General features: G+C 53.3%; 1 protein-coding gene across 1 annotated transcript; it reads right to left on the minus strand.

Annotated features, from left to right (window-relative positions):
* Nucleotides 1–655: 655 nt before the first annotated feature.
* NCLIV_040900 (hypothetical protein) lies at nucleotides 656–10,620 on the minus strand (the record flags this gene model as incomplete). The annotated part of the gene is made up of 14 exons (XM_003880999.1): nucleotides 656–910; nucleotides 1,290–1,387; nucleotides 1,869–2,179; nucleotides 2,775–2,879; nucleotides 3,359–3,842; nucleotides 4,398–4,788; nucleotides 5,197–5,341; nucleotides 6,003–6,067; nucleotides 6,512–6,693; nucleotides 6,865–6,965; nucleotides 7,614–7,744; nucleotides 8,364–8,494; nucleotides 9,209–9,294; nucleotides 9,833–10,620. The coding sequence occupies 14 exons, from the start codon at nucleotides 10,618–10,620 to the stop codon at nucleotides 656–658; spliced, it is 3,273 nt and encodes a 1,090-aa protein (XP_003881048.1).
* Nucleotides 10,621–11,984: the final 1,364 nt, after the last annotated feature.

The raw sequence follows: 11,984 nt of genomic DNA on the forward strand, positions 1-11,984 counted from the left end.
GGAAAGACAGAAGAAGAAAAGGCGGGGGAAAAAGGCGGAAAAAGAAAAGGCGGAACGCTGCGCCCTCGCCGCAACGGGGGGAGACCGAGACCGACTGCCAAACTGGGGCGCCGTCGAGCTGAGAGGAAAAGTGGGAAAAACTCCAACGTCGAGAGACACGCAAAACGCGAGAACGGAAGCCTGGCAGACAAGGAAAAGGAAACGACGAAACGAGGAGCGAAACGAACAGACAGAAGGCGCGAACAGAATCGCGAAACGGAGACCCGGTATCGGGAACGGCGGAGACATGGTCGGGAGAACAGAAAAGAAACGAGCGAAAACAAACATCCCCTTTCCATTAAACACAAACCTGTAGATGCGATACACGTGTCAGAGGCAACGCGAAAGAGGGATCGACAAAGAAGCCGGAAAACGGAGATGAAAAACGAAGCGGGACAGGCAACATGTATACCCTACTCCCAGTGTAGCTACACTGACCACGCGGGGACAGGAGAAGAAACGTGTGGAGTGGAAAATCGCGGGGAGGCGCCTTTTACACGCATCGAATGAAAGGCCAACGGACCTGAAGACGCCTACGGGGAGACGAGCGTCTCCTGCGCGTGCAGACCCTGAACCGAGGAACAACAGACACGAGGAAACAAGTTCCGCGAAAACTCTATTTCTGCTCGTTCTTCGCTTTCGTTTTTATTGCACCCGCCGCAGGCGCGTCTTCTGGGGAACTGTCCCGACCGCCCGACGACTGAGACTTCCGAGAGGCGCTTTCCTTCTCCAGCGCGTCAGCAGCTGGAGACGACGCGGCGTGTTCCCGGAGCAGCGACGACGCGGGAAGAGACAAGCGCGGGGAAACGAAGGCGCTCGAGTCGCCTGCATCCTCGCAGTCAGAATGATCTTCTGGATAGAAAAGCGGATCCTGAAATTGCGCAAAGGAACAAAGCACTCGCACGAGAGACATGCATCAGAAAAACGCGGGGCCCGCCAGTCGTCGCGCAGTAGGGTGCAAGCGCCTTTGTCTCTCGCTCGCTCTCTGGCTCTCGGTCTCACTTTTCAGTCGCCTTCCTCCCCAGCGCATTCTCTCTCTTTGTTCGCGTCGTCGCGGGTCCCCTCCAGTTGTCTCTCTTCCTCTCGGTGTCTCTTTATCGCCTGCCGTTCTCTCTCGCTTCCATGGCCTCTCCCCGTCTCTCGCTATCTCTTTCTCTCCCTCCGGCTTCGCTTTCTCTGCAGCTTTCTCGTTCTCTTTGTCGCTGTCTCGATTGGCTTGGCGCCTGTCCCTTCGACTGTGGGAGTCTCACCCCTTCGTCCATTTGCAGCGTCTTTGCATCCCGCATCAAGTCGTCGACTTCTTTCACCCCATTCGCGAAACTCTCAATCACTTCCTGGATTTGCCTCTCTGCAAAATCAACCAAGCAAAGCGACAAATGCTACTGTCTTGGCATCGTCGATGGATTTCGTTTCCCCTTTGAAGCAAATGCACACAGCGCAAAAACGGTGTCTGGCCACGCGCCGCGGCAGGGACAGTTCACATGAACTATTTTGCGCCCACAAATCCCACGTCAGCCTCTAGAGAGATGCTCCTACACAACATATATATGTATATATAGCTCTATATTTATAAATATACAGGTGCATGAATAGGTATAGGAATGGGTATAGAAATCTCTCTTCCTTTCTCTCTCGCTCTCTTCTCTCTATAATATCTATATCTATATACATCTATATACAAATACATATATACAATGTACCACGCGACTTATTGGCTTGTGCGACACACCGTAGACCCAGTGGCGGCGTGCGTCGGAACGTATGTGGATGGGTATTTGTCTGACACGGTTTGACATGTTGCAAACGGCGAATGCGAGCAAGTGTCTCACCAAATGCCTGCACGGCGCTGATGAAGTCGTTGCGAATCTGAACAGCCTCTGGAGACCCGCGGTTGCTCCGCTGTGCCTCGTGGAGGCGTTCGGCTGCCTCGTGCTCCTTGAGTTTTTCGCTCTCTGGCGAAGACAAGAGAGACGAACGGGATTCACCCGCAACGGTTGCGCTTGACACGCCCACCGAGCAGCCCTCCTCCGATACATCCACCTTTTTAGAGTTGTTTCTCGCGACAATTTCCTGCTTGAGACGATATGCATGCGCCAACTCGAGCAAGCGACTCAGCGCCCCAAACGCTTCCTCTTGGTGCCTGCACAAAAGCGAAAAAAAATACGAAAAGACAAACTCCACAAATGAAAGAGAAAAACAGGCAACAGACACGAGTGGAAAGGCAAGTGGCGTAAGGGGTGAACGGAAGACCCAACGATGTACTGACGCCGAAAGAACGAACTACGACGAAAGGGCGAGATGCAAAAAAAGACACCAATGAAGCGACAAACGCCCAAAATCAACAAAACGTTGCCAGGTGCATGCTTGAAGAAACAAAATTCCTCTCCAAGGCAATGGATCACCTAACAACCAAAATAACACTACCGTAAGACATAGGTACATATATATATATATATATATATATATATGTATAATCTATCTATTTACCTATCTCGCTGTATATATATATATATATACATGTGTATGCAGATATATGGCAGTTGGCAGGCTTCTGTGCATCTGCGGAGGTCCCGAACAGTGTGTTGGCAAGGGCGTGGAGAGGGGTCGGCGTCAGTGTCAACACAAAAACATACCGCGTCTTCAGGGCGTGTCAACACGGCCAGACGTTGTCAGAGAACCTGTGCATTTTTCGCGTATTTCCGTCCGGACGTGCGAACAGGTGGGACGCGACTTACTGATGCTGCAGATCAGCGAGGCGACGCAAAAGACGAAGCTCCAATTCCATGCGGCGCGACCGCCGCTGAAGCATTTCTCTTCCCCGCTGAACCGAGGCCAACTCGCTGCATGTGAAAAAACAATTTCAACAGTCGGCCAGCGTTTTCTCCACATGCCCAACATCCATGCACAAAGGCGTCACTGCATCTGCACACACATGTACAACTACAGAGCTGTACACATACGTATCACTACATAGATACTGGAGCTTGCTCGCCGCCATACATTGGTACCCTCATTTTGGTTAAGTAATTATACATATATATATATATATATATATGAAATGTTCTTACATCTGTAGACATGCATGTAGACAAATATAGACATAAATGTATATATATATATATATATGTTTATCTGTGGTTCCCTATGCATGTGTCTATGCTCCCTGGACAGAACTGTGTAAACCACTAACGCTATCGCCCCCCACGAGATGGAAATCCGCACACGGACGGAAAACTCGGAATCTCGTCAAAGCCGTCTGGAGATGTGGGAACCCCCACAGAGATACGCTGCGCCCCAACGTTTCACCGTTTTCTCTTACTCGACGTATGCTTCATCGAGGGCTCGTCCCTCGTGCTTCATTGTCGCTTCACCCTCGGCATCCCCACCATCCGTGCCTTCCGCCGCTACGCCGTCTAGGAAAGAATCTCTTTGTTCATTTCCTCCTTTTGCTCCGCCCTCTTCCTTCACAGTGTGCCCGGAGGCCCTGGGCGAGTCCGCTGTCAACAGGCTTTCCCCCGTCCCAGCTCCGCGATCTATTTCTCGCTTTTCAGTTTTCTTCCCATTCCCGCTGAGGCCTCGCGCCGCCTCGCCCTCCGCCACCGGTCGCTCCTCGAGGAGCGCGTCGGATGCGAGAGGCGACGCGCCTTTCAGCTCTTCCCCGGCCGTCTCCAGCGTCGATTCCTTCTCGGTGGTTGCGGCCTCGCGCTGCCTCTGCGCCTCCTCGAGAATCTGCACGGACTGACGCAAAGACTCCTCCTCCGCCCGCAACAGCTGGACCTGGCGTTCCATCGCTTCGAGGGTTGCTGCGGACAAAACGCACAACGCCAAACCGAGTCTCGAGCGAGTGAGGGGAACCACGTGCCGCGACCGCGCAGGTCCATCTCTGCATCTCAACGAAAGTGCACACATTTTCGAAGCTGTAGATACGGCCTACCTCTGGAGCACAGTTTGGCGCACCACGCTCGAATGATGTATACAGAGCTAGGCGGGGCATGCTTATACATATACATACATATATACATATATACATATATATACATATAGCTATCTATCTATATATGAATATATATGCAATCGTATACGTACAGGTACCCTTCTCGCTGGCTATATATATATATATATATATATATATATTTGAGTGTACAAGCACCCTCCTCCGAGATCCTCTCACGCCTTTTTGTGCATTCAAACACATGCGCGGGAGCGACTGGCCGGACTCGGCACGTCACTGAGCGTCGCACTCTCGTTTCTCTTTTGTGGATCGTCCGCAGACGAGCCCTCAAACAGAGAACCGCATGCAACGAAATCTACAACAGCACGTGGGGTTTGAACCCGCGCGCGCGTCTGGGGAGACCTACCGGATTGCCGCTTGTATTGTTCGTCTTCTGCATCTTCTTCGTCTTTTGTTTCCTTCGATTCTTCCACAGCGGCGGCGGGTGTCTGTACGGCCTCGCCATCGCCGTCCTGAGTGCGTCCTTCCTTCTCGGGTTTTTCCTCACTCGCCGCAAGAGTCACAGGCTCGGTTCCCTCCTCGCTCGTGGGACTTTCTTTCGCAGCGTCAAGAGGCGTCGCGACCGCCTTCCCTGCGGGTTCGGGTTCGGGCGCGGCTGGGGGCGCATCCCCGCGAGCCGAGGCGGCGAGATCGACGGGAGCCGGAATCGGAGAGTGCGTCAGACTTATGCACCGACACCAGAGAAGAAGGAGCGGCGGAATGTCCTTGTGAGATGAAATGGCTAGCCACTGGCGCATCTGCAACACACAACGTGACAAGGGAAGACAGAACGAAAGACGTGGTCACTCACTTTGAAAGAGCGCTTTTGGGGAAGACAGGAAAGACGCAAGACGAGCGCAAGTCACCCAAGGGAAGAGAGATAGAAATACAATGCTCCAAGACAGAGAAAGAATCGAAACCGGGAACTCGCGAGATCGTGCACAGCCTTTGCGTGGCAGGACCCGAGCGAGTCGTGGAAACAAAACCCGAATGTCTTTTTAAAAAACGACCGCCGTCACGCCACCGTTCACTGCCTCCGTGTTCCCGACACACAGAGGCGGTCGAAAGCGTCCAGCGGGCCTCTGTTCTGTCCTCGTGGGTGCGGCCGAGGCGAGGCGACAGCGGCCGGAGGCGCACGCCGGGAAAGCCTTGCTAGAACAGCTTACTTCTTGGCGCATGTCCTCGTCGGAAATGTTGTGGAACTTCATCGCCCGATCTTTGCATGCTTCGACGAGCTCGTCGTGAGACAGCGTGTCGACGCCTTCCCACATGAACTCCCGGTCTTCTCGGTGGATGTGGTTCAAATGGTACCTGGGCGAACGCGTAAGAGAACCCGACACAGACAGAACAAAAAGTGACGCGGAAAAGAGACGAAGTGAAAGGGAGAAACCGGACACCGACTGAGACGCAAAAAAGAACGAGAGAGTAACGAAAGAGACGCGCACGGCGCGATGCCAACATACACCCCCGCAGTGTCGCCGCCCGAAAGAAGAAACCCGAGGAAGCAAAAGCAATAACCTAAACAGGGAGGATAGGCGAACAGGCGCGCGCATGCTCGTGTCACGAACGTTCCTCTCCTATTTTCGCGTTCACTGCAACGTCTTGACAAACGATCCAAACCAAGCTACCCGGTAGAGCCTCGCACCGTCTACATGAATATACACAATTTGACATTTGTATGGACATATAGATAGATAGATAGATAGATAGATAGATAGATAGATAGATAGATAGATAGATAGATAGATATGTGGCGCCGTAGTTATGCGTATGCGCCTGCATCCATACGCTTGCGTTTCTGTGTCAATATCTCTGAAATGCACAGACTCAGACGTCGCTTGTGCTGTGCATCCCCTCGCAGCGAGCATACGCCTCGAGGCCTGTCCAAAAAATCTCCACAGCGAACGCCGCCGTAGGCGCGAGGGAGGATGCGCCGCGAGAGGCGGATCCTCGCTTTTCGCAGAGAACGTACCGGAGCTGGAGAACGACATGACTTCGCAGGCCGTAAGGTTGGATGCCGAGGAGTTGACACATCACCTGAAAAGCCGCCGCGAGCCCAAGTCACCGGGACACTCCAGCAAAGTTAGAGAAAGCCTTAAAGGTTCTAAACTTCTTTTGCTTAAAAAAAGAGTACTGACGTCTAAGTGTTAAAAGCATCGGCCAACACGCCGCCAGGCACAGGGGTTCGCATCTCTCAACTTGTTACCTGGCGCTTCCACGCTCCGCAGCGATGCATGGTCAGCGCCATTTGGTGCGGTCGGGCTACAGAAGGCGTGCGCCTGGAGCGGCCGCGTTGCCTTCAGAGCCTCTTTCAGGAGGGATCATCTTATTCACATGTGTTTTTATGCCGGTAAGGTAGAGATCCATATAGGAAGACACAGGGATACCGACAGACTCAGAACAGAAGCAGGTGTATCTACAGATCTGCATGCACATGACCAAAGGCCGATTTGCTTTAGCTCCGAGTTTGCCACTGCGTACCTGGAGAGTCTGCAAATCGAGTTTTTCCAAGACAAACTCTTCCTTGAACAGCCGTGCAAAAGAGAGGATCTCCTTCACGGAGAGGAAAGGGTTCACATCTTGCTGATCTTTCTGAAGAAGTTTTTCCTGAAACTCCTTCAGCGTCTTCGCCTTATCTTTGAGGGCGTCGTTCGACTCGTGTTCTGTCCACGGCACAGTGAAGCAGACTCCAGACATTCACGTACACAACGCGGTCCGCCCGTGGAAAAGCGGAACCTGCACATGGGTGCGCATGCGAGCATGCATCTTTTTTCAGCGACAGAGACGCCAGACATCGGGTGCCGAGCAGGAAACACGGAAGACGCCGTTCTCACCAATGATGTTCTTCGTGTGCTCGCGAACAAGTTCCTGGAAGAACGCGGCGAGTTCCTGTTTCGCCTTCAGCTTCCGGCTCAAATACGCGTTGTCCACTTGCCTGGAAACCCAAGGCATTCACCCCACACACTCCATCACGCGTCTCGTCATTCACGCTTTCGTTTGCATGCGGTTCTGTTTATTAACGTCACACAGGCTCGCGTGCAGTGTGCAAGGGCCCATCGAGAAAGCGCGCCGCGAATCCACATGTACAAGAATGCGTGCACGCGCACACGTATACACGTCTTCTAGGTAGGGTAACACTTATATTGATGGATACGTATTTCTACGCACACTCGCCTGCCACGTATTTGCATATTTGAGGGACTCGGCTTCTAGAGTGTGCAGCGAACCGACGCACGTGAGCGGTGTCCTGCCGGCAGGTGTCTCCCTTGATAGGCAAAAAGTGGACAGAGATGCATGCACATGCACCCACGAAGTTAACGTTTAGGCATATAGACCAGAGGCATGTTCTCGAGAGTAGGCGGGGACGCATGCAAACTTCCAATAGATAAGCCTGGATGGAGACAGGCACCCACCGAGGCCAACAACTGGACAGAGGTTTTCATCTGCATGCTTAGATAGATGCAGCTATAGAGAGAGACTTAAACAGCTAGGTTGGCGGACGTCGGTACAGGGATAAAACACAGGGAAAACTGATGGCAAGGGGATCGAGAGGATGTCAATTTGTCACGTGTGGTGCGCGGACTTTTCGAAGAAAGTGCTTGGGAGCATGTTGGGAAAAAGACGCAGCACGACGGGAAGCAACAGCTCGCCGAGCGGGATGATGATCATCAGCGAAAAGGGAATCAACTTCAAGGCATCTGCAGTCGTTCGCACCTGAACAAGACGCACCAGAGCCAGTCCGCAGAAGACGACACACTTTCTACTATCTCGCGCGCACACTCTAGCGTGCTTCGTATCGGTGTACATATATACATATATGCAGAGGGATCATATATATATATATATATATATAAATATATATCGATAGATGCATAGATAGATAGCTATCGATAGATAGATAGATAGATAGATAGATAGATAGATAGATAGATAGATAGATAGACAGATACATAGATATCGATACATAGATAGGTAGATTGATTGATTGACAGATAGATAGATATACATAGATAGATATAGACAGATAGATAGATAGTGTTGTAAGTAGAGCACTAGGGAGAGACGGATACTTGGAGGAGTCGTGAGGCGCTGATAGGCAGCTAGACGTCGCTGGGAGGCACGTGGCGCAAGAGACATCGACAGGGCGAGAAGCCGGAAACACGAAGGCACACGGAGACGGCTTTTCCGTCCACACGCGCGATGTTGCCTGCCGTCGCTCCGTCTCTCGATTCTTTCCCCCCCCCCCTCCTCTCTGTCGCATCCGGATCCCGCGTCGCATAGCACCCCAGCGGCATCAGCGGCGTTGCGCATTTGTTTTCCGCCGCAAACGCACCAGCAGTTTGTGCTCGTTGTACCGAAGAGGATGCCCCAGAATCTTCTTCTTGAGTAGCTGGTAGGAGACGCGAACATTGGCGTAAAACAGGCTGAAACCGGTGACTGTCCACTTCCACGTGTGAATCGCACCTACGCAGAACGCACGCCAACGTAACAGTTCTGCGTCTTCGGATGCCGCGGCAGCTCTCGCTTCTCGAGAGAAGATGCGGTAGAGACACCCAGTCGCAAATCCCCACACGAAAGCACGTCGAAGGATTCACGGTTATCTCGCCCAGTCTCGCTTATACATTCATTTTCAAAACAATGAGCAAGCTGATGAGAGACTGCGAACGGGCGCCAACATATACGTGGAGGCACACTCCTCAAGGGTGCGGAAGCGCACCTACACGCAACACCCAGAATCCCCATACATGTTTCCCTATCCACTTTCACAAATATACATAGGTATATATATATATATATATATATATATATATATATATAAACATTTATATAGGTATATATATATATGATTGTGTGGAATGCAGTCCCATATTTCGCAGTGTCTGTCACGGTCGATTTGCATGTGTGTTTGGGTCTCCTCTGATTTCCCCCTTGCTGTCCAAGATACTCCGCCCTGCGTGTCATGTCTCACTCCCGACCGATCGTTTCTCTCCAGAGCTGCTACGGCGCAATGCATAAGCGGGGAAATTCGGAAGCACGAGGAAGGCATCGCGTGTTGGGCGAGACGCGCCCGAGAGAAAAAGAGAGCAAGAGCTTTGTGTCTTTCTTTTCCAGTCGCCATCGCGAGTGTCGCGGAGATATCAGCAGCGCACGCGACGAGAGATGCGATGGGAAACTCACTTTCTTTTCCCTTCTTGTACCATTTTTTCACGATCATCGGATTCGTGATGAAGAGCTTCAAATACTTCCACACGGCCTTGGTGTACCTGTCAGAGACAAAAGCAAGGCGCCGTGAGAACAGAGAGCTCGATGGGCAAGCGCGTAGGCACGGCCGGAAATCAACGAACCTGTTTTAGCGGGTTCTGTGTGCATGCACATCGTTCCACGTTGCGAATGGAAAACTCAGAGACACAGGCCGGGTACCCCACGGAGGTTCGCACGGGCGGGAAAGCTGGACCTTTTGAGGAGGGAAACGTTTCGGGGCGAAGGACGCCGAGGCGGAGGAACAACCAGAACCCGATAGCACCACGGCGAAAACCGAAGCAGCGCCAAACCGACGGCGAGCGAGTGGAAGCGAGCGAGAGGAAGAAGAGAGGGAGAGTGAGACAGAAAGCGAACATGGAGAATGGGAGGCGATGAGAGAACGAGTAGGAGAAATCGAGGAAGCGAAGGGGGAAAAGGGAGAAGGAGCGGACGAAAAGGAGAGAGAGGCAGGAAGGAGTGGCATAATCAACTGGAGGAACTGCACTCTGGGAGACCAGAGAGATAAAGCGAGAGATAGCCTGGATGCCTGGTTTTGCTTACCTCAGAAGGGCGGAGCCGAGCCCACGCGCCACTCTCTCTAAGAGCCTCAAAATCGCCCCTGCCGAGAACCAGCGAGCGAAGAACCCCGGGCCACCATTCGTCCGGTCTCCAGCACGCCGAGAAAAAGAGACGGAAGGTCGAGTTCGAGTCTCAGGACGTGCAGAAGAAGCGGATGACGAAGCCGCGTTAGCAGACGCCGGCTCAGACTGGGAGGTAGCCGCCGGCGAAGACGAAGGCGAGGAAGAAGACGAGGAAGAGGGACACACAGCGGCAGACGGAGGAGAAGGAGGAGCGGAGGGGGAGGAAGCAGAGGTAGATGAGCCGGAAGGCGACGCTGAGGCCAGCGGTGCTATAGTCCTTCCTTCTTCCTTTCCCTGGCCTTGCGACTGTGAGAAGTGGCGTCTGGTGGAGTGAAGCAAGGGAGCGTCGCGTCTCCGTTGCGCAGCGAAGAGGGACTCAAAGGCCCCGCCAACAGCCCACACGCGAAGGGGACTGTCTCCGCTTGACGTTGCGGTCGCCGGGGCACCGGCGTGGCGCGGCGAGGCAAACGAGTCGCGAGGAACCGAGAGGCCATGGGGAGGAAGCGCAGAGAGGGCGGGCAGGGGAGACGAACGAGAGGGAAGTTGAGAAAGCGCGCCGGAAGACTGCACGGACGAGCTCACGGGCGACAGGCAAGCAGAGAGAGGACGAGACAGAAGCTGCTGAGAGAGAGACAGAAGGCCATCTGGAAGGAAAAAACTCGGACAGGTCGAGCAGCGAGAAAAGACTGGACTCGAGTTGAGCGGCATTTGGCCCGCGGCGTTTCCGAGAGAACCACTGACCCTTGGAACCGTCGCTTGATTTCTGCATGGCGTTACAGTTCCCGCGAGTCTTTCCCCCGTTTTCCCTCCCAGCTGCTGGCCTGTCTTTTCTTTCGCGCAGAGCAAGCGTGTCTGGAAGGGGCGCGTGGCGCTTGGGGCCCGAAAGGCCAGCCAAAGTCCCCCCATCGGGAGGGAGAGAAGGCCGTGAAGAGAGAGAGACTGAAGGGAAACGAGGCAAGACAGACGAAGAGAAATAATCGAAAAAGAAGAGAAAAAAGTAGATGGGCGACGGACAGAGAGGACTCGCCTTCCTTTCGGGGGGTTTTTGCGCAGGTCGCGTGGCAGAAGCACGCGGAAACGACGCAAGAGAGAGAGAAGAAGAGAAAGGAATGGAAAGAAACAGGAAGAAAGAAAGAAGAAGAGAGAGATGTGAAGGTGGAGGCAAAGGGGGAAACACAGTCACGCCTCGCGTCGTCGCGTTTTTTTTATGTAGACTTTTCTAGGAGACGGGACTGTCAGAAGCCGGTGAAAAAGAAAGGCGTGAACGAAGCAACGACCTCGACGAGTGAGGAAGGGCGGAGCGAGAATTCTTCTTTCCTCCAAGAGCAGCGGAGAGAAAAAAGACAAAAAAAGACGAGAGAACAGAGTCGAGCACAGAGAGGTCGAGTCGCTTCTCTCAAACTCTCTGCGCTGCAACAGCTCCCGCGACACAAAGTGGCCGAGGCGGTTTGTTTGCATGCGCACAGCCTCGCGGGAGAAAGGCTCGCTTCTTTGGAGGAACGAGCGGGCGGGAAGTTCTTTTGACCTCCAGAGACACTCGAAAGAGAAACAGGCATCCAGACATAAAAAACGGAAGGCAAATCCAACAGGTAGAGCATTCGGGAGAGGCCTTCATTCTGGGAAAGAACGAACACCGGCAGGCCTGCGTGGACGGCGAGAGCAAAGAGACTGCACCGGTTCCGGCGCTCGGCACGGCCGTTCGGGCCACACGGTCTGGTGTACATACACTTGAAAAGCGCCACGTGCGAGAAATGGCGAGAGATGCGCAGAGTTTGGAAACTGCGCAAAGAGAGCAGGAAGTAAAGGCGACGTTTTGAAAGCGAAGGCGCGAGAGGCTGCGAGAGTCTGAGAGGGACTGCGAGGAGACAGGGCGGAACAAGGACGAGCGGCGGAGAGGGGTGTAGCGAGAGGCGAGACTCGCAAATGGGAAACAGGAGAGGCGAGCGAGGCGATAGCGAAGCAAAAGAATACAAAAGAGAAGCCACAAGAGAGAGAAGAGAAGAGGATGCAAAAAGATGAGGAGTGAAGGAATGATGCCTCACGGAGGAAAGGCGGAAGAGGGGCGGGGGGGG

This window comes from Neospora caninum, chromosome IX (genome assembly GCF_000208865.1).
Source record: "Neospora caninum Liverpool complete genome, chromosome IX".
Lineage (NCBI taxonomy): Eukaryota > Apicomplexa > Conoidasida > Eucoccidiorida > Sarcocystidae > Neospora > Neospora caninum.